The following is a 23147-nucleotide window of genomic DNA, read 5'->3' as shown; positions in this document are numbered from 1 at the left end:
CCTAAAGCATAACAAATATCTGAGAGACAGCTCGGATTTTAAAATACTCATATGTTTTGGTACTCATAAGTTGAGGTACCACTGTGTTGAAAATGTTGTACTGTTGTCTTACATTTTTTACCTGATTATAATTGTGATTAAGATTTACAGTTAATACATGTGATTGGTTTCAGCCAATCTCACACACTTATGATCGGAATCGGCAGCATAAATCGAAACGGCCCTATTCATGACACGTTTCTGTATGCCTTTGAGACATTGTGTATATGTATACTGTATATATTCATTTGTTTCTTCTTCAGTTGCTTACTTGTTTCTCAATTTTTATGAAATACAAAAGTAGTAGGCCACACTATTTGTTTTGAAAAAAGTGGCTGATTATAGTCTGTGTAAATTTTTTATACGTGATTAAATTGTTGTTCTGTATCTTGATTTTTGTTGCACGTGAAAGACAAGACACTAACACAATTGCTGCTTTTTTGGACATTAGTGGTGGTGTTATGTTCCAATCACACTATTCATTCACTGGTTTAACACATTTCTGTGCATCACTGGTGATGAGTCCCATTCCTCACCTCTTCATGTCTGTGTTTAAGTCAGCATTATGAGCACATTTTCAAAAAGTTTACCTTCGATTCTACTTCAAGTAGCACATGTGTGGAAATGTGGTAAATGGCAATTTTGTTCTTTCTTAAAAGGAACAGTGTTTTCTGTTTGCTGTGGTAGATGGCCAAATAAGAATATGTCCGTGTGTTTTCTGTTCTGTAAAAGTGGACAGGCGAAGAATTTGTAATTAAATTATTTAGAGTGCTGTTTGCAAATTGCTCACAGTTACATTGATTACAAGAACACCACTGGCTAGCCTATGATATACTTACTGGTTTAAAAGAACACAGTTGTTTTAAAGCTGTCAATATTTTTCACCATTGCTAATTTTTTACAGCAAAAACTTTTGCGGCCCGAAAAAGTGATTGGTGTTTATGGCGGTCACTCACCCTGTCACGTCAACGCGTATACGCAGGGAGCGTGTTCACACGTACAGAAACAGTCCAAGAGAAGAAAGGAACCATTTTCTGTGATGTTATGATAAAATATATATTGAATGACTGCTTACACAAGCTATCCAAATCACTATTATTAGCTAAGAACACCCAAAGCTAATGCGCGTGCATGAGTCACGTGAGTGCACAGTGTACGTCATTAAGTGCTAGTAGCTGTAAGAGGGCGGATATGTTGCGTAAAATTTATTGGAACGTTAGCGCCCTCTAGGCATCTGTGTAAATGTTTCAAACAGCCTCTTTGTAATTCTGTGGTGAGGCCTGAAAATTAAATCAACGGGAAACAAGCTTCTTATACCAACAATACAATGTATTCTTTCTAAATCTGTCACATCACATTGGAAGTAGCTTTATTTATTTTAAATATATCATATCATATAATATAGACCTTTTACTTTATTTTGCTAATGATAGTCTGTGAGGCGGAAAAATAGATCAAAGAGGTTTTCTTACCTTAACATGTTATGCTAACTGGGTAATTGGCATACAGTAAGATACCAAAAAACATCCATTCTAATATTCCTCCTTTCTAGAAATACTTATTAATACAGTAACATATTTTGAAGTTCCAGCATGCCTTTATTTTACTCGAATAAGATGGCTTGAATGTACATAGGGGAGAATTACAGTATGAATCTTTTACAGGAGTGTGAACAGCTTCAGAAAATATATGCGATTCAGCAAGATAACCGGCTCCTAGAGCACACCCAGCAACAGCATGTGCTTTACCAGCAAGAGCAACAAATCCTCCACCAGCAAATCCAGGTATAAGCATGTTGTGATTATTACATTACCTTTGCATTGCTATATTATGTGTGGGTTATTCAAAACATGTAAAAGCGTTGCAAGTTATTTAGATGGGAGCATCTCTCCTTGTGTTGATGTATTTTTAGTCAAAAACCAAACTCATTTATTAATATAAAGTTATTCTCTACAGGGTCTGTCTTTAGGCCATGGAGAGAGCCAGCCCAGTCACCTAACCCACCAGCTCCAAAGGTAAGATTTACAGAAAAGTGCACATTCTGTGGTTCTACAATAACGGTATGTTGACGTAGTGCCCTTGAGTACGAGTGTTATATTGTTGCCATATCTCTCTTTTCTCCTACTGGCTCTGCCGCCCTCTCTCAGGTTGCATATCCAACCATCCAGTCCTCCGCCAACACATCCCAACAACCACCTCTTCAGACAGCCAAACCAGAGTTCTCCGCCTGGCTCAGTGGGCATGGTGCAAGGGCACGGTAAGTACTCCTACTCTAATTACATTTGTAGAATGGCCATACGATGGTGAAGTGTTGTTACCAGAGAAAATACATTAATCTTGTCCAAACTATATATAAAATGTGTTTTTTTGGTCACATTTGCAGATGGCTGCAAGGGAAATCTAATGCAAATAGTGTTGATTCCCCTGCTTTAAAAAACATTTAGATGTTAACTGGCAGTTGAACTGTATACCGTATTTTTCGGAGTATAAGTCGCTCCGGAGTATAAGACGCACCGGCCGAAAATGCATAATAAAGAGGGAAAAAACATATATAAGTCGCACTGGAGTATAAGTCACATTTTTTGGGGAGATTTATTTGATAAAACCCAACACTAAGAATAGACATTTGAAAGGCAATTTCAAATAAATAAAGAATAGTGAACAACAGGCTGAATAAGTGTAAGTTATATGACGCATAAATAACCAACTGAGAACGTGCCTGGTATGTTAATGTAACATTATGGTAAGAGTCATTCAAATAACTATAATATATAGAACATGCTATACGTTTACCAAACAATCTGTCACTCCTAATCGCTAAATCCGATGAAATCTTATACGTCTAGTCTCTTACGTAAATGAGCTAAATAATATTATTTGATATTTTACGGTAATGTGTTGATAATTTCACACATAAGTCGCTCCTGAGTATAAGTCGCACCCCCGGCCAAACTATGAAAAAAACTGCGACTTGTAGTCCGAAAAATACGGTACATGTTAATGCGCTGCAGGACTGTTTGCATCAGAGATTTTTTAGATGCAATCTTATATAATCCTTGTATTGCTGATATTGGTTCTGAACACCCCTAATATGCATATACACTATAATAAACAATTGGAGAATGTGTTGTGGGAACAGTGGTTGTCTACAAGCAGTCATTTCTACTTACATTACTGTATGTAATTGCTCTATTAGCTGTGGTGCCATTTGGGTTAGTTAAAAAAAGACTTCAGAGATCTGAAAGCTTTTTTCCTTTTGATCTCTGTGATAACTTGAGCTACTGTGTGGAACAATTTCCCTTGTGGATCAATAAAGTTTGTCTAAGTAAGTTTTGAATCATGTTGTTTGGTTCCTCTTCTCTTAGGTCCATCTTCAGTACCCTATCAACATGGTTCTCCTTCACTGTACCAGGGCCAAAGTGGTAGCCCACCCCCCACAGGTCTTCAAAGAGTATCGCTACCAACCAATCAGCAGTCAGCATCTGTCCACCCTTCTGTCCCAATGGCTCAGGGTGTCCCGCAGCAGCAAGTAATAATCCTAATGCCTTCGTCTTACTTTTTTTCTGGTTTGAATCTCTTTGTGATAATGGTTATGGTGTTGGTTTATTTAGAAGATGCATATAATTACAACATGATACATTACATATTTCCAGTTTCTCATAACAGCATGTCTGAAAAGTAGTAGAAAGAAGCAGAGCTTATTTAATCCTGCCGCTTTTTGTATCACAGCAGTTTTGAACACATTTGTACTCAATTTGTAACACAACAGTAAATAAATAGACAATTGAGCAAGTAAGTAATAATTAAATACATAAACAACAAATAAAGTTATCTTAAATGGTTAAGTAACATATGATTCACCATAATAGATGAAAATAATTCAAATTTTTTAATAAGGTTCAAGATCCATCCATCCATCCATTTTCTAGATGTTTATCAAATTTATTTTCTCTACTTCGTAAACTAGGGCTGCACGATTTTTAGATACCTTTTTTTTTTTTTACAATTTTTCCCCTCAAACTGCGATTGCGATTCGTTTTGTGATTTTTATATTTTATACATTAAAATGCATAAAACTGCAAAGGTAACAAGGGATGGAAGACATGTTACTTTTAGACTGTCAATCAACATATTCTAATCTCAAGGTGCCACACATTTAAATAGTGTGCAATAATTTGTCTGTTTTATTCAGGTGACCATTCAGCTACAGGAAGTGGATTTAGAAGGCGGAGCACAAAGGCAAAGCAGCTTTTTGTCAACACCATGTGGACACAGAGTTCTTGGGAAGCAGTTGAGTGCGGACAACGCAGAGTCGCACAGGTGACATGAATCATCCTGTCCATTCATCACTGCCAAATGTCCGCAATGCCAACAGACATTTTAATTTGATGTTGACTTCAGAACAACAGTGGTTCTGGGTTAGTTTTTGCCGCATCCCTCACTCAAAAGTATGAGTGAAGAATGCGTGAAGAATGTACTACCCATCCATCCATCCAGCCATTCATTTTCTACCGCTTGTTCCTTTCGGGGTAGCGGGGGGTGCTGGCTACGGACTTGATAAATACAAAAGATAAAGAGATGATAGTCTTATGCTGCCTGGTGGTTGATTGAGCACACTGCATCTAGTCCTGGATTGTCACACTTTTTAATGCTTCAGTCAGCCATGCAGAACTCTCACAGTAATTAGGGAAAAATACAACCTTATCTACTGTACTGTATGTAGTTAGAACAAATAGTTAGAACAGATTTCAGAGGAACTTTGTTGGTATTTTCCATTTCATTTCTACATTTGAGCATTTAATAACATTGTCACTTTCGGTAGAACTTTTAGATATGAGTGAACATAGGAATTTCAGTAACTTTCACAAAACTGTGTGTGGAAATGCCTCATGGACATTAAGCAGATGACAACAACTGCGCTTGTATTTGGTGAGTGCATGTACAGCATGTGCTATGGGAGCACACATAGAGGTTACTGTAGTTTGAATAGGAAGTATTGTGTCCCTGACATTCACATCTGTGTACTGCCTTCACTGAGAGAATGTGCTGCCATCTTTACATGAATACTCAGAGAATGTCTCATTTAGAAAAGGCCCATACATCTCTCAGTGAAGACTAAAGCCTGGTCAAGAATCCGTTTTGATACTTTTTTCCTGTGTGGAGTGTAAGGGTGTAACGGTACACAAAAATTTTGGTTCGGTACGTACCTCGGTTTAGAGGTCACGGTTCAGTTGATTTTCGGTACAGTAAGAAAACAACAAAATATAAATTTTTTGGTTATTTATTTACCAAATTTGTAAACAATGCTTTTATCCTTTTAACGCTGGGAACACTAAAATAATTCTGCCCAAAAATAGAAATAGTTCTGTGTTCCAATTCAATTATTTAGTGTCTCTGCATCTTGTTTAAATCTCAGCTCAGATAATACAGTTCTTGGAGAACGGTTTTGGAGAGTAAAGCAGTACAGTCCATGTGCTGCGGTTAAGGGTGAAAATGTGTAGAGGGTATGGCTGGAATCTCCCAAGAACGATCCTTGGACTAGATGCTTTTTTTCCTTAGCTCGCCATCATAAAGAGAAGCCTGGCCTGTGTAAGAACCAGGACCATCCTTATAAATCAATGTGTACACAAATCATATATATCCATTAAATAACACTAATTGCATTATAAAGTATTCAGAACAGGTTCTAGTTTTTTCCTCTATATTGTACAATATAAATCAACATACATGTCAGAATCACAATATGCAATAAAGTGCTAAAATAACCATTAGCAGCATAAATATGACCTATACAATTCGGTCAGTGCTTTAAACGTGCTTATCATCAAACACATTCAAAAGTACATTCAATACACAATAGTTATCATTGGTTCAAGTCATAAACCTTGTATATGGACGATTGAGAAATATGCCACAAAGACTGTTGTAATGAAACAATGGAAGAAAGACTAATATATCTTTATAAACATGGACTCACCAACTCCCCTTCTACTGTCACACACAGCTTAATGGCACTGGTCGTCAGCTCTATAAAGTTAACAAATAGGCATTTAGTTTAGAATCCCGTCAGCACAATATTTCGGGTGAAAACGAGAATAAAAACCTACCTCGAGCAGAAATACAACCTGTCTCCCCTAACGTCCTGTCTACTGGCCACTTCCTGCTACCGGCTTATAAGCACAGCTGATTGGACCGCGGCGGTCACGTGACTAGGGAGAGCTGCGCGCTCTCCCTAGTCACGTAACAAAGAGTAATATAGAGCAAGAGCCGAATAGTCTCCGCAAAAGTATGTATTTGACACCTGCGTTACACCAGCATGCCGTGTGTTGTGCCTCGGTGTGCATTGTACACAACGTGCGGTATGCTACTTATGTCCGTCCGTGCAGTGCGCTACTTAATATGTTTGTGTGGAAACTCGTTCGGTACGCCTCCGAACCGAACCCCCCGTACTGAAACGGTTCAATACAAATACACGTACCGTTACACCCTTAGTGGAGTGGTGTAGTGATCTGTTTCACATTACCGTATTTTTCGGACTTTAAGTCACAGTTTTTTTCATAGTTTGGCCGGGGGTGCGACTTATACTCCGGAGCGACTTAAAGTCCGAAAAATACGATATATAACACAAGTGGATTCAAATAATATCAGCTGTCGCTAATGAGCTTGTTTTTTTTTAATGTCCTTTCAGTCGAAGCCTTGGACGCTTCACGTCAGCCTATGACCAGGCCCAGTTTAATCCCCACCTTTTTTCTGGTGATTCAACCACCCGGGGTTCCCCTGGATTGGTGAACTCTTATAACGCTTATATGCAGGGAGCCTCTCTCAATGTACCTGGCCTGGAAGGTTTCCAGGGTGGGACAGTGGGACCCAGCGGTTATGGCACCCCATCAGCACTACAGCAAGCATTACTCTCTCCGACGCCATTGGACTACCGCCCCCCACAACAGCATGTAACGCCCACTCTGCAGGGGCTACTGTCTCCCCGCCATTCTTTAACAGGCCACGCAGATCCCAGGCTACCACCCCATGAACTGGCTGCAATTTTGAAGAGGCCGATGCCTCGCTCTTGCGCAGCACCCTCAACACAGCCCACTAATGCAGCGCCAGAATACGAAGAGATGCTGCTTCTGCGCCAGCTTAGCCAGGGTGAGACTTTGGATCCCCAAGCGCCCCAAGGCTCTCCAGGAGGCAAACACTACCATCACCTTCTCCAGATACTACCACCAGAAATCCAGCCGCAGCAACACTCTGCCCAGGTCCCTGGCCGTAACTTGCCCCACTCGGAGAGCATGGAGGAAGATGAGGCACCATCTGGCTACCATCACACACACGAGGGCCTTCTGGCCAAAGCAGAAGGTCATGAGCTCCTGGGTCCTCCGAGAGGCAGCACCTCTACCTACAGCTCCCCGACACACAGACATGGATACAGCAGTCCTCCAGTAACTCGAGGTTAGTTTACAAAGCACTAATTTAAATACATTCTGTGATTTTCTCAAGAATTAAGATTATAATTTATTCCAGGGCTGTTTTAAAAATAACGAGTTGACTGATGTGATTAATCAAAAACATTATTGCATTAATCATGTATTAATCACGCAATTTATTTTGACTGTATACGCTTTTACGATAACCATGGATGATTACTTAAAAGGTGGTGCAGGTTGTTGTTCAGTGAGTGATCAGGTCAATGCGTACAGCAGCGCCAAAAAAGTGAGGAAACTCCAACTGGTATGTTCGCTGGCAAATTTAACTTCAAAATAAACCCAGACGATACGTTAGATCAGGGGTTTCTTAACAATAGGTTGTTGTCCGTATGAGCCGCAGCGGTACTCAGTTGTAATTAGGGATGATGTTCGAAACCGGTTCTCCCGATTGTTCGATAAGAAAAGAACAGATTCCATGGATTCGAATCCCTTTTTGAGAACCGTTTCCCGTTATCGAAGCCACTATAGCGTATTTCCACGACCATAGGGCGCACCTTATTAAAAGGCGCCGTGTCAGTTACGAGTGCTATTTCTGTATTTAACGCATAAATAAGGCGCAGAGTATTTTTGGGCGCAGGCATGGTTAAACATACGCTAGCTTAAAACATACACTAGCATGCATGGACGCTGTTTTAAAAAGGCAGCAGGAGCAAAGCTGAGTTTGGTTGTACTTTATTGAAGTATTTATCAATGTACCGTATTTTTCGGACTATAAATTGCAGTTTTTTTCATAGTTTGGCCGGGGGTGCGACTTATACTCAGGGGGTGCGACTTATGCTCAGGAGCAACTTATGTGTGAAATTATTAACACATTACCGTAAAATATCAAATAATAGTATTTAGCTCATTCACGTAAGAGACTAGACTTATAAGATTTCATGGGATTTAGCGATTAAGAGTGACGGATTGTTTGGTAAACGTATAGCATGTTCTATATGTTATAGTTATTTGAATGACTCTTACCGTAATATGTTAGGTTAACATACCAGGCACGTTCTCAGTTGGTTATTTATACGTCATATAACGTACACTTATTCAGCATGTTGTTCACTATTCTTATTTATTTTAAATTACCTTTCAGATGTCTATTCTTGGTGTTGGGTTTTATCAAATAAATTTCCCCTAAAAATGTGACTTATACTCTAGTGCGACTTATATATGTTTTTTTCCTTCTTTATTATGCATTTTCGGCCGGAGCGACTTATACTCCGAAAAATACGGTACTCACATTATTTTTTGATCAATCCTCATCCACAAGTCCATCAAAGTCCTCATCTTCTGTGTCCCAAATGAACAGCTGGACAAGTTCTCCATCAAACACGCCAGATTCCGTCTCCTCATTTTCAAAGTCAGCCTCGTTATCCATTAGCATAGCAAGCTAGCACAACAGTAAAAGCCGACTTCTCTTGCCCCGTTGTGCGTATCGATTCGCTACCGTGCTGGTCCCTTTCTTCTCCACAGTGTGCTTCACCGGGATGTCGAAAGTGAGCGGCTCCTCGTCCATGTTGGTGATGTGTTTGTCGACATTTTTTTATTTACAACGCACATAGCAGCACTATATGCTCACTGGGGGCGTACCTTTAGCGTCCTCTCTCACCTGAAACCTTCACCCTATAACGGCCGCATGCTGTCCTCAGTCACGTCCCCTTTTCCTCCATATAAACAGCGTGCCGGCCCAGTCATATAACATCTATGGGTTTTGGAACTCAGTGCACACACAACAACCTATCTGCATTCGATAAGAGATTTGATAAGGAATCGGTTCGATAAGAGGATGCGATAATGGGCTCGAACGCGATCAATTCTTAACGAACATCATCCCTAGTTGTAATACACTTTTACACCACTTTTGGCAGATAAAGTCTGGAGCTAAAGTCAGAAGTTTTTTCAGTGGAAAAATATTACTTAAAGGGGTCAGATTATGTTTTTTTCTACATGTAGAACACTTCCTTGTGGTCTACATAACATGTAATGGTGTTCTTTGGTCAAAATGTTGCATAGATTATGTTTTACAGACCGTTTTCAAGCCGCTTTTTGACTGTCTTTCCAAGTTGCGTCATTTTGTGGCTTACTTATGGGGCTCCACTTCGACAGCGTCTTCTCCTCGACGTCTTTTCTTGTAGTTTTTAGCGCTTCCATAGCGGGCCTACAGACAGACTAAGTTTGAACTATACACTACTTTGTATCATAAATGGCAACAGCGGGGGATGCACGTGCGAGCCAGTCCACCCCACAACGAGCGGATTGCAAAAAAGGATCTTATTGACTACAGCGTCGGATTACCATGGCGGACCCCCACAAAGCCCTTTGAGTACATTTATACTATATATGTGTAACCCGCTGGCATCATCTGTGTGAAAAACGTCACAGGTTTTGCAAATTCCAAATGGCTCGTTTGGCAGAAGTATGAAAGAAGGCTAGATTATTTTATAACTCTATCCGCAATGCCTCCACTATTTGATCCCAAATTTGTGGGACTCATGCGATACCAAATCCACAACAGCAGGTACCAATAGGTAAGAAAAGTTGGTTTTGCATAATTAATCAAGCTTTATTTTCATTTGCACTTATATTTTATTGCGTTTATTTAAGAAACATAATTATTTTTAATTTAGTTAGAATATTTTCATTTTAGCACCGCTTAATTTTATGTACATTTATTTTTCATCAGTTTGTATGAGTCCCTTCCTTTGCAATATATTTGATTATAATTTATTTTAAGAATCTTTGTGATTAACTCATGCTTCCTTATGATTTGATGAAGTTTATCCTGTTAAATTTAATACAATTAAAATAAAAAGTAAGAATACTAATTCAGTGTATTTGTAGTGGAAAAATTGGGCCCCACAATCAAAAATGTTTAGGAACCCCCTGTTTTAAGATATAACTGTTCCCAATGTTGGAGCAAATGATTGAATTAAAAATGTTTAAAAAATGTTCCTCTATGACATTCCCACAATAATACTGCATGCCTAAAACTGGGCTCTTTTTTTAGGTTATCTTAAACTATACAAATGAGTAATAACCTGTGGTTAATCATGATTAATCTAAATTAAAAAATGTGATTATTCTGATTTTTAATAAATAATCATTGACAGCACTAGTCCAATACATCAACCTTTTTTTTTTTTTTTGTATCAGACCCTGTACATGTAGAGTGCAGACCGGCAGGGCAAGCCATGGAGGTGCCTGATCATAACGGTTTGAGCTTTTCACGAGGTCAGCAAGGAGATGTGTACAGGTCCCGAGGACAACTTCAGCGCCACCACACCATCCAGACATGTGATGACGCATATGTGAGTGACTCAACACACGATACACAGAAAACTGAAAAGAACCATCATGTTTAAATGTACAAGTGGTCCTGGCTTTACAATGTTCCGGAGTCGTGGTGTTTCGTGGGTTACGGACGCACTCCCATAGATAAGATACATTTTGCTCTGTTAATACAAGAGATTGGCTCAAGGACTATAATCACAGCACGCACGGTGGAAGGATACAGAAGCCAGCCTGTGTGAGGCAGCCAGCTGCTGCTTACTGTGTGGTGTCTGCTTTGAGTGAGACAGCTATACTGGAGAAAACACAGTAGATGCTTTTTAGTTCACTTTTTACAGTACACTATGTCTCCTGAGCAGCAGTGTGCCAAAGAAAAAGATAGTCATAACCATGAAAGTGAAAATGACAATTGTAAAAAGCTCCGCCCACCAATATTCAAGGCTTGACTGTTGCGACTCTTATTCGTGCTTAATAATAATAATTCTCATGAGTGTTAGAAGGGTTATTTATTTTGTGCTTTTACAATGAGATCTGGGAGAAAAAGAGGCGGTTAATCCCCCTTGACTAGCCAAAGCAATATTTTAGAATGGTAGAAATGCCTGCAAGACAACCACAGGGGTAAATCGAACTGAGGGTCTTAGCCAGTGTGTAGTGGACAGTGCTTTTCAGGGCTGTACGCTAGGCTTATTCACTCGTGGCATCAGTGCTACTAAATAAAAAGAATGTTGTAGCACAGAAAAAAATTAGGGCCAATATGAAAGGTCTTAAAATGTTTTAAATATTGCAAGGTCATTATTAACACTCAAACAATGTACACATGTGCACTCATACATATAAACACTACTACTGCAACGCTCAATTAATAGCCGAGAACATACCTAAACTGTGCTAACACTTTCGCTAACACGAGTGTAGGGCTGGGCGATAGGGATCAAAACTGGTCCATATACCAACCCATAAATTGAAAAATCTGTGGACATAACTAAATATCTCCACCATGCCTTGATTTAACATTTTTGGGACTGATGGGGATCCCAAATACACAAAAACAGGTACTAACAAGAAAAGTAGGTTTTGCATAATAGGATCCCAACTTAAAAGGTTAGGTTAGAAAAAAGAAAAAGCCCTAAAATGAATATAAGAAAGTCAAACAATCTCCAATCTTCTTTAAAAAAAAGAGAGAGAAATAAAGTGCCCTGGTTTAAGAAGACATGATTAAACATCGGCAGCAACATGAAAATAATTGACCTTTAACAATAGTGTTTTTATAGGTAAACATTATTATAGGACATGCACACAAAGATTTTAGCCAGGAACACCAACCTGCCAACTGCTTCATAATGCTGTGTGACAGGCTGTGTTCTGAAAATTACTTTAAAAAAGTAATTAATTATAGTTACTCGTTACTTTACCAAAAAAGTAATTTAATTACTAACTAAATTACTCTTTAATTTAGGTAAACTAATTAGTTACTTAAACTTGAAATATCTGACATAATGCAGTTAAGATAAGTTACAGTGTGTGCATGTGCCTTTTAAAAGGTGATGCCTCTTGCCTAGTGATTTGTGCCGTCAGCGAATACGTGCTTAGCATTTAGCTTGAGCTGTTTTGTTAGCTTGGCAGGCTAGCAGGGGTAGTTTGTTGGTCCTGACGGCAGCTCTTTTGATTCTTTCACTGGTTTGTTTTACCTCTGCTTAATAAATAGATTGAATGTGCTTCCATGGATGTATGTTCTTGTCAACAAACGTGGTATTGTTTGGATGGCAAGTTTGTCACTTGTCATTGATTTGTTGTTCAATATTACGTCGGACCCTAGGGCTGCACAATTAATCAAATTTGAACCGGGCTCATGATTTTGGCAGCTACGATTAAACGAGGGTGATCGTCTGTGATATTAACATTTAAAAAACAAGCTCCGCTGCATTTCAAACCAAAGACGTTCACCAGGGGGCAACCAATGGACAGTGAACTCATGTGAGAGCGAGGAAGAGTGAGTGACAACAGAGGTTGAAGATAGATCAACCACAGCCGGCTCCTAAAAATATATGGAAAAATAAATGCTTTATTGGGTAAAATCTGTATTTGCACACGTGCTACTTTTTTCCCCAATACTCGCATAACCTATTTTGGGTCACAAATGGGACTGAAACGCTCGCACTGTACAGCCCTGCTTTTAGTGTGAAGGCCAGAAGTGGGCTGTTGGTTTTAGGGGTGCTTGACGAAAGCAATGTGTGACGTTGAGATGAAACTTGATGCAAATAAAAGTCTCTAAAAAGTAGTTTTCATTAGAAGTTGTTCTTTTTATTATTATTATTGTTTCATTCAATTGTTGTAATTCATATTTTTAATAAATATTTTTTTGTATGACGTTTATGGGTTATGTCTACAATGTGAGCGACACTGTTTTGGAACAGAACTTGATTGTAACCAGAGGACTACTTGTAAAGCTGAACTTGGTTGGAATATGAGATGCCTCTGCAGAATTCCAAACCAGCCTTTTGCTCATTCCAGATTTCATAAAATGCACAATAATTATAAATGAGCGTGCCTGTGTCTGAGAAAATGTTCATCTCTTGCCAGGACCAGACTGAGCCCATGTCTGGGATGAGCCTGTTGGCTGGGAAGGCCCTAAGTTCAGCTCGCATGTCAGACATTCTCAGCCAGACGTCACTGTCAGGAAGCCAGCAGCTGCGCCAGCGGGAAGAGTCAGGTCAGCAACAAAAATGCAATTAGCTAAAACGGTACAGGTTTTTTTCCCCCCACCCGAAATAATCAGATCAGCAATGAAATGTCTTTTTAAAGCAGTGTGTGACGTTGAAGGGGAGCTCCATGCGGCGTCCTGTTATCCTTCTTCCTGCACCACAGATATGCTCCTCAGCTACAAGCCCCCTGACCTGCAGTACAGCATGGAGCAGGCTGGAGTCTAGCAATGGTACGTAATCCTATCTTTGGGCTAGTGGTTCAAAATAGTCGTCTTTGCCTTTTAATTGATGAGTCCATACAGAGATACAGTAGATATGCTTTACCAAGCATGTGAGGTAAATTAATACACAGTTGAAAGTATCATTTTGAAGTCGCACCATTTGTATCAAAAGCAAGCTAAAACACCTTAATAAATTGGGCGGGAGACATGCAAGTTGTAATGTATGTGTCATCTAGTGTTGTAATGATAAACCGCGGTAAAACGGTTAATATTACCGTTTTCAATTAAAATGATCGTTAAAAAGTGATCAATAACACTTTGATGAACTCACATAAGAATGACACGGCTCATTTACTACAGAAGCAAGCTTGAGCTTGCTAGCTTAATTGCTAACATGAATACAAAATACTTACCTTTCTCCATTAAAAAGGGACATAGTCCAATCTAAACTTGTATGAACGCATTACTGTCTGAGCAACTAAGATATTCACTTGTGCACATTAAACCTATGAGCTGTGTTCTCTTAAAGAGATTGACCGATTCTAAGCAAAATGACAACAAAAAGTGACTTTGAGTGACGTCACATACCGTATTTCCTTGAATTGGCGCAGGGAATATAGTATTCGCACGTCTAGAATTACTGCCGGGTCAAACTCGTTTCTCAAAATAATTAACGCATGCTTGGCCTTATCGCCGGTTCAGGATTAACGCCGGATCAAATTCGTTTCGCAAAATATTAATTTTATTATCGCATGTCTATAATTTTCGCCGGGCCAAACTCGTTTCGCAAAATATTTAGCATATGTCTAGAACTTCCGCCGGGTCAAATTCGTTTTGCAAAATATTAATTTTATTATCGCATGTCTATAATTTTCGCCGGGCCAAACTCGTTTCGCAAAATATTTAGCATATGTCTAGAACTTCCGCCGGGTCAAATTCGTTACGTCACGAGTGACGATTTACCTGTCCTCATTTTCAAAATGGAGGAAGCTGCTTTCAGTAGTTTGCAATCGCACAAAGGAAAAAAGATAAAGAGCTATTCAGTAGGATTTAAGGTCCAAGCTATTGAATACCGGTACGGTATGCTAAAAAGAACAGTAAGCAGCTATGTTTTATTAATATACCGTAGCTGCGTGTGTCAAATACTGTATGAGTCATTAAATGACCCCCGCCTCCTGGTGGTAGAGGGCGCTAGTGATCCTTCTTGCGACTTCCGATACTGCAGAAGAAGTGACAAAACGCAGCAACAGATTTATTTATTTTTTCCTCTCGCCTGAACTTTTAACATGGAGGATTACATACCGGTATCTAAAATAAAACAGTTTTCTAAACTGGACTTTCAATTGAAGCAGGAGGTAATAATTAAAGGATTATCTCCATCGAGAGAGAGAGACTTTTAAAACTGAAGAAAAAGAAAATAAGGAAGACTTCTATAAACAAGTTATCGATGCTTTTGGTCAGAAGGAGCTGCAAATGGACTCCATTTATAAGTACAGGTAAGACCATAATAAAGTTTTTTTTATTAAATGTGCTTTTCATGATGGTATGCTTACATCACACTCAAAGCGCACGCCTAAATTTACCGCATTCCTTTTGGTAAACGCCGGAGTGAGAAGAGGTTTTAAAATAATTACCGCATGCACGGCCATCCCGCAGGCTTCCGGTAAACGCCGGAGTGACAGGAGGTTTTAAATTAATTAGCGCCCCTGCGGCTATTCAAGGAAATACGGTAAACCGGATGTGATGCACCCAACTCACGTTTATTCTTTATCATTAAAAACACTAAAACGTTTAAGTTAAAACAAAAGAAGATCGTAAACATATTTAAACACTCAAATAAACATAATATGGCTTTTTAGTAGCCAGAACAATATTATTATACAACATAAAAGTATATTTGTGTGGCTATTTATTTATTGTAATTCATTTTCAAAATAAAACTTTTATTAGTGTGTGAGTACTTTTTGAGCACATTCAACAATACCGTGAAAAATATAACTGATAATTTTGGTGACGATAACCGAGATATGACATTTTCATATCGTTACATCCTTAGGTTAAAATGAGACGATAACTAATCAAATACACGTTGACTAAGACCAACGTTCCCTCTAAGGTGCGCGCCTGCGCAATTGCGCACCGCTCACGCGTCCTCTGCGCACTGCAAATTAATGCCGCGCAGAAAATCAAAAATCCCATCTGAACTTTAAACAAAATAAACACATTACAATTTATTCTGTATGATTTTGCAATGCAACTCTGTGAGTGACAGGTGACAACAAGAGCAGCCACAATGAATAAAAAAATCTTTGTCAACACTGTTCAATTATCGTCTGTCGAGACACTTTACGGACAGGAATTCCATCAATTACTTTATTGAGCAAAACTGTTTGTAACCACACCAAAAGCATGAGTAAAAAAAACTTATCTATAAAAACTGGTAATTTTCTGCCATACAAACCAGGCTTAAACCAATGTTCTCATCCGTCGTTTCAACAGAAGCCGCTCGCTCTGTCTCACCTGCACCAACACACGCACTCATGGGACTTAGCCAGTGCTGCGTTTATGGCCACACAAAAAATCGGACAACCCCAACACCACACAATGTGTAAATGCCAGGTTGTAACACTCTGACTGCTCAATCAGATGTGTGCTTATTTTACTGCCTTTATTAAGAATGTTAATCTAAGGATATTATTCATGAAATATTGTCACTAGAGTTCATAAATGCTAATAAAAAGATGTATTTTACAGACAGAAAGTTACAGGAACTAAATGTGATCTCTGAAAGGGGTAACGTTTCTTTTAAAGGCAGGACCCGCAGCCAGACATACAATACTAGCACATAGGTCATGAAAAACATGTTTTTTTTGTTATTGTCATTGTAAGAGGGCAAAATCACTTATATCAGAAAATTATTTTAATAAAACATTTAAATTGTTATGATATCAGGTTTGGGACAGGTGTGACGCTGGTGTGGCCACAGTGTGCACGTCTGATGTTGCTCACATGTGCTCCACTGAATGCTCAGTTTGTGCGTTTGCTCACACACATGAAAAATTAGAGGGAACATTGACTAAGACGATGATGCAATTTACAGAAATTTTAGTCAACCAGGTGAAAATGTTGACAGAAACAAAATGCAATCATATTAAATTTTGTCTTGTCGATGGATGGGACACGTTTGGAATGTATCCAATCACAGAGAGGAGTTACGGAGAGCCAATCAGATGCTTTTCTTTGTGAGATAAGGAAGTTGGATTTCTCACCGCTAGGGATGTAACGATAAACGGTATTAATGATAACCACGGTAAAACTCCCGACGGTTGGCATTACCGTTTTATACCAAAATTATTGGAAAATCGTGATAGAAAACTATACTTTGATAAACTCATGACCCGAGTAGCGCCAGCTCGCTAGCTTAAATGCTAACATGAAAAACAAGAAACTTTGTCTTTCCCTACTAAGAAACAACATTCCTAAATCCAAACTTATATAAAAACATTACAAAGTACAAAGAAGAATTATGATTAACATCTTGAACCTTCTAAAAAAATAAAAATAAAACAAAAATGAGATACTCATTAATCTCAGGTGAAGCATAAACTACTTAACTATTTATAAGAACTTTAATTATTGTGAATGTTTATACGTCTAATATTCATTATGTATTTAATGTGTTTACTTACTTGTGGTATATTAATGTATTTATTTATTCACTCTTCTGTTACAAACAGAACAAAAAACTGCTACGATCTGAAAAGGGGTAGGATTAAATAAGCTCTGCTTTTTCCTACTCCTTTTCAAACGTGCTGTAATGAAACAACTGGAAATATGTGCTACAATACATTGTAATTGTATTGTATTCATGTTTGAAATAAACTGAAACTGTCTGAGCAACTAAGATATTCAATTGTGCACATTCAACCTACAAGCTCTGCTCTCTTAGAACAGAGTGATCGTTCTACACTCAGAGGAATACAAGACAGGTGTTTTTAAGCTGCATTCTAGGACCGCTGAACACAGTAGGACACCTCAACAGCCGCTAGAAATAATCATTAATAATATTACGCACTTTTCATTGAATTAAATCTTAAAGTGCTACAGTATAAACCAATATTTAAAATAATGAAAGCTTCACTATTGAAACCGATAAAAACATTATCAGTGAAGCATCAGAAACACAAAACAGGCAAAATAGTGTGCTTTTAAACAGTGCCTATTTTAGTTATAAAAAAATGACTGACTTAAGCTAGAAAGCATTTTTATTCAAGGATAATGATTAAAACTAAAATAAAAACTAACAATGGTGTCAAAAACTGAGCATTATCTTTGTAAATGCACACTTTTTACCAATGTTAATTTTTTGATGGTGCAGAAAGTTGTTACTATTAAACAGAGCTGTCCCATAATATCGCACTGCCGATATTATGGGCCGATAAATGCTTTAAAATGTAATATCGGAAATTATTGGTATCGGTTTCAAAAAGTAAAATGTATGACTTTTTAAAACGCCACTGTACGGAGAGGTACACAGACGTAGGGAGAAGTACAGAGCGCCAATAAACCTTAAAGGCACTGCCTTTGCGTGCCGGCTCAATCACATAATATCTACGGCTTTTCACACACAGAAGTGAATGGAAGGCATACTTGGTCAACAGCCATACAGGTCACACTGAGGGTGACCGTATAAACAACTTTAACACTGTTACAAATATGCGCCACACTGTGAACCCACACCAAACAAGAATGACAAACACATTTCAGGAAAACATCCGCACCGTAACACAACATAAACACAACAGAACAAATACCCAGAACCCCTTGCAGCACTAACTCTTCCTGGACACTACAATATACACCCCCCGCTACCCTCAACCCCGCCCCTCCCCCAAACCCCGCCCACCTCAACCTCCTCATGCTGTCTCAGGGAGAGCATGTCCCAAATTCCAAGTTGCTGTTTTGAGGCATGTTAAAAAAAATAATGCACTTTGTGACTTCAATAATGGCAGTGCCATGTTGGCATTTTTTTCCATAACTTGAGTAGATTTATTTTGGAAAACCTTGTTACATTGTTTAATGCATCCAGCGGGGCATCACAACAAAATTAGGCATAATGTGTTAAATTCCACGACTGTATATATCGGTATCGGTTGATATCGGAATCGGTAATTAAGAGTTGGACAATATCGGAATATCGGATAAAAAGCCATTATCGGGCATCTCTACTTTTTACCAATGTACATTTTTTGATGGTGCAGAAAGTTGTTAATATTAAAGCATTATTGTGTGTTTGTCATGCAGCTTACCTGTACATGAATATTGTGTTGTTGTGCTTGCCTCCCCCTCCAGGGTGCAGTGTATCCCATGTACAGTACAGAGGTCCATGTCAAGCATCCTGACCTGTCCACTTGAGTCTAGCAGCATCATGCCAAACCACCGTCATTTGTCTCTCTGCTTTAGAAAGCTTTGTGTGGATGTTGACATCCAAAGGGGGGAGGGCGGGGTGTTCAGGGTTCAAAAGGTCAAAAGTGCCAGCATCTCCTGCACAATCATTTCTTTCCAGTGGATTTTTTTTTTTTTTAAATACCTCTCTTCATTCAGTGTCTCCCATCCTGGGCTGATGAATACGTGACCAATCCGGTCGTGTATTCCCACCTCCTCCTGCGCACACACTGCTGCACATCATTCCCGGCTGGGCACTTTTTTGGAGTCGTTCTCACACAGTACAAAACCAGCTCGTTTTTTTTTTTTCTTACGTTCGCCTCCCTTTTTTTTTGTTATTTAAAATGTTATTGTCAAATAGTAATGACCATGTTAAGACATAATGCTCAATATTGTTACTCTTGTTCCTGTAAAAGAAGGTTTATTGAAATGACTTATTATAGAAAATAGTTCTTTGTTGCAAAGAGGACAAACAAAAGGAACTTTGCTCTGCACTTTGGACTCACACCACCTTTTTCCTCCATTATGTCTTTTTGGACCCTCACCTTGTATTAATGACCCCCTCTTTCCGACCTCCACTCACATCTGTGACAGTTTCTTGAATTGTGGGTAGTTTTGCCAGACTTTTGCTCCCTTTTCCTTGTACAGCGATGCCATGTATAGAACGCTATTTCAATTTGTCTTTTTTTTTTTTTATTGTCACTTTTTATGTTTCGCTTTGTGAGTTTCCTGCCAAAAAAGGACAGAGAAAAGAGACAGGGCTCTTTCTATGTCTTAAAAAAGATTGTACTTATTTGTTTTAATATTATTATATTAAGACACTTGAGTAATTATTTTGTTGCTTTTTAAAGTATTTCCTTTGATATTGTTCTTATTGCTGTTCCGCCTGTTTATGTTTGGATAGTTGTGGCAGGCTAAACAGGGTCAGGTTTCGGGCTTTGTCTGGGTCGCTTTAGGTGCTACAGACTTGGGGCGGGTGAACCACACAAAGGGAATAATAACTCGTCCCCAAAAAAGTTGACATATCCTCCAAAACATCAAGAATGGAGACTGACAAAAACCCTGTTCCGTGGATTTCTGCACTTAATTTGTTATGATCCTTCCATCTTGCTCCTGGATTGATGGTCATTTTTAAACACTCTGGACTGAAACTGGAGTGAATCCAGCAGATGAATACCTTGGACATGATTGAAAATGGACGTCATTGAAACGATTATCCAGCCCCTTACCCTGTTATTTTTTTTCCAGTTCGAAGGCCGTATTTGCCCCCCACCCCCCACCTCATGACAAAAACTGTGGTGCAGTCAAGACCCCTCGGATGGACGTGTAAATGTTTGTTTGACCCAATTGCACAATCCCAGACTGCACGGTTGACTTACTGTATGCTTTACAAACTAACTATTGTTGCTGTCGTGCTGCATTGGCGCTCGCCATTTGCATCCGATCACTTCCTGTTTCCTAAAAAGACTGAAAAAAACATATATATATATATATATATATATATATATATATATATATATATATATATATATATATATATATATATATATATATATATATATATATATATATATATATATATATATATATATATATATATATATATATATATATATATATATATATATATATATACATATATACATAATTAGATTATACTGCTTTGTAATGTTTGCGTCAAGCCAAAGTCAGATCCGTAAGGTAGAGTTTGGCTGAGGGGAAACAGGAAGTGACTGGCCAATGAGAAGCGCCGCACATGAGTCGGACAGAGTGAGGAGGAGAGAGCTGCTTCCCAAACCAGACTGATCCTACTCTTCTCCTTGGCTCTTCTTGAATGCGTGTGTGCTTCATCTCAGCTTCTTCTTCTACGCAAGCCAGCTCTCTGCTCCACTCTTTAGTTATGTTGTCGTTTTTGTTTTTAGTTTTCATTTCTGTTGACTACGAAAATACTAAAAGTACAACAACAAAATAATATCAACCAAACAAAGATGAATAAATATATATATATATATATATAAATATATATATAAATAAAGAAATAATTTAAAATGGTTGTTTGTGTGTCATTCAGCTATCTCCCGCAACACACACTTGGGCTTGGAAATGTCCTCCAGAGTACAGTGAAACGGTATCTCCAGTTCTATGTGTTGCATGTATGGAAAAATTGACAAAAGAATCCTTTAAATGATAAATGGGTTATACTTGTATTGCACTCAAAGCGCTTTGACACTTAATTTCACATTCACACCCTGATGGCGGAAGCTGCCATGCAAGGCGCTAACCACGACTCATCAGGAGCAAGGGTGAAGTGTCTCGCTCAAGGACACAACGGACGTGAATAGGGTGGTAGAAGCCGGGGATCGAACCAGGAAACCTCAGGTTGCTGGCACGGCCACTCCCAACCGAGCCAGGCCGTCCCCATAAAGTATACATCCGCAGCCAAGAGGCATTTCAGTAACCTATTTAAAAATGGTTTATATATGTTATATAATTAAATCTACATATATTTTGCATTGGCATAACCTTTCAAATATCCCACAATATATTTGTTAAAAAAAATTGTTATAGTATATAATTTTATCATATAAATATTTAATACAAATAAAAAAAGTATTTAAGGATACATACAAAAACCTGGGGATAGGTTGATTAGCAACACCAAATTGCCCCTAGTGTGTGACTGAGTGTGAATGTTGTCTATCTGTGTTGGCCCTGTGATGAGGTGGCGACTTGTCCAGGATGTACCCCGCCTTCCGCCCGAATGCAGCTGGGACAGGCTCCAGAAAATTTGGATGGATGGATATTTTAAAAAAGGCTACATATTTGTGTAGGGGTCTCTGCGTTGTGTTTTGATCTTCCTATACTGCCACCGCTCCGAGCGGGTCGCAAACTCGTCGCCCGATTGAGAGGTAAGTGTGCCAGCCACAAATTAATGTAAAATTACAGTACCTTTATATAAACCGCTTTTAGCGTTATCATTTCACCGTAAAATACTGTTTTTAAACTTACTGTAATGTCACAATATGTTGTAACATTGGATGGGACCAAAATGGTCATTAGTTGAAGATGTCAAAATTAGTTGTCATTGTGCATGATCATGACAGATTTTAATGGTCATGTTAATTTCTGGACGGCATCAGAACAAGTGAATGAAGGGCATACTTATTCAACAGCCATACATGTCACACTAAAGGTGGCCGTATGAACAACGCCAACACTGTCATAACCAGTGTTGGGACTAACGCGTTACTGTAACGCCGTTAGTTTCGGCGGTAACTAGTAATCTAACGCGTTATTTTTTTATATACAGTAACTCAGTTACCGTTACTGCATGATGCGTTACTGCGTTATTTTACGTTATTTTTATGTAGTATCGGCTAGAAACTGAAGATCTGAGTGTGTTTTATTGGAGCGCTCCGGTGGAAAAGAAGAGGCGTGCTTTCTGTGGGTGGGGGAGACGTTCCTCCAGAGCCGTACTTCGGGTCTAACAACCTTCACTTTACCTGGAAGAGGGTCTTTACAGCTGAGGGTGAATGACGAGCCCGGCGGTTTGTTGCAACTTTGTGACTTTATTGCACGCAGCCATCCACCAAGTTAGAGCACCTACACGCACTCACTGTCGCCGCTCCCTCACCTCTCTCGCCCACTCACTCACTGACGTCACTCACCTCTCATGCTGTCATATCTTAAAGGGCCACACACACACACACACATACGCTACTCTCATAACAACTAACAAGACATCATGGCGAAGCCAGAAGTCGAGTTTTTTAACATGGAGACATTCTCAATATTTTTCTTTTGTCGAGCACAAAGAAAATAACATTTTAGTTAAATGTAAGTTGTGTCTTGGATCAAAGATCCTATCTACTTAGGGTTAAAGTTAAAGTGCCATTATGTTGCAGCTATTTAAAATAGTTTTGTCAATTTTTCCTGGCCTGAAATAAATTGGCCCTTTGAAACATATCTTTGTCTTTGTG

General features: G+C 38.8%; 1 protein-coding gene across 4 annotated transcripts in view; it reads left to right on the top strand.

Moving 5' to 3' along the window:
* The window catches only part of sik3 (SIK family kinase 3), a 67255-nt gene extending 46694 nt beyond the window's left edge, over nt 1-20561 (top strand). For 2 of the 4 annotated variants that reach the window (XM_062068029.1, XM_062068027.1), the window contains 10 exons: nt 1704-1823; nt 1996-2054; nt 2187-2296; nt 3405-3568; nt 4232-4359; nt 6728-7488; nt 10665-10819; nt 13380-13509; nt 13602-13731; nt 19075-20561. In XM_062068029.1, coding sequence (XP_061924013.1) covers nt 1704-1823; nt 1996-2054; nt 2187-2296; nt 3405-3568; nt 4232-4359; nt 6728-7488; nt 10665-10819; nt 13380-13509; nt 13602-13726 — 1752 coding nt within the window. In that variant the 3' untranslated portion in view covers nt 13727-13731; nt 19075-20561. The remainder of the gene's footprint in view (nt 1-1703; nt 1824-1995; nt 2055-2186; nt 2297-3404; nt 3569-4231; nt 4360-6727; nt 7489-10664; nt 10820-13379; nt 13510-13601; nt 13732-19074) is intronic. The other 2 variants (XM_062068030.1, XM_062068028.1) reach the window with 1 other exon arrangement.
* The last annotated feature ends 2586 nt before the right edge of the window (nt 20562-23147 follow it).

Source organism: Entelurus aequoreus, linkage group LG13, assembly GCF_033978785.1.
Source record: "Entelurus aequoreus isolate RoL-2023_Sb linkage group LG13, RoL_Eaeq_v1.1, whole genome shotgun sequence".
Classification (NCBI taxonomy): Eukaryota; Metazoa; Chordata; class Actinopteri; order Syngnathiformes; family Syngnathidae; genus Entelurus; species Entelurus aequoreus.
The sequence above is the reverse complement of the archived record's forward strand: the minus strand, read 5'-3'. Positions and strand labels throughout refer to the sequence as shown.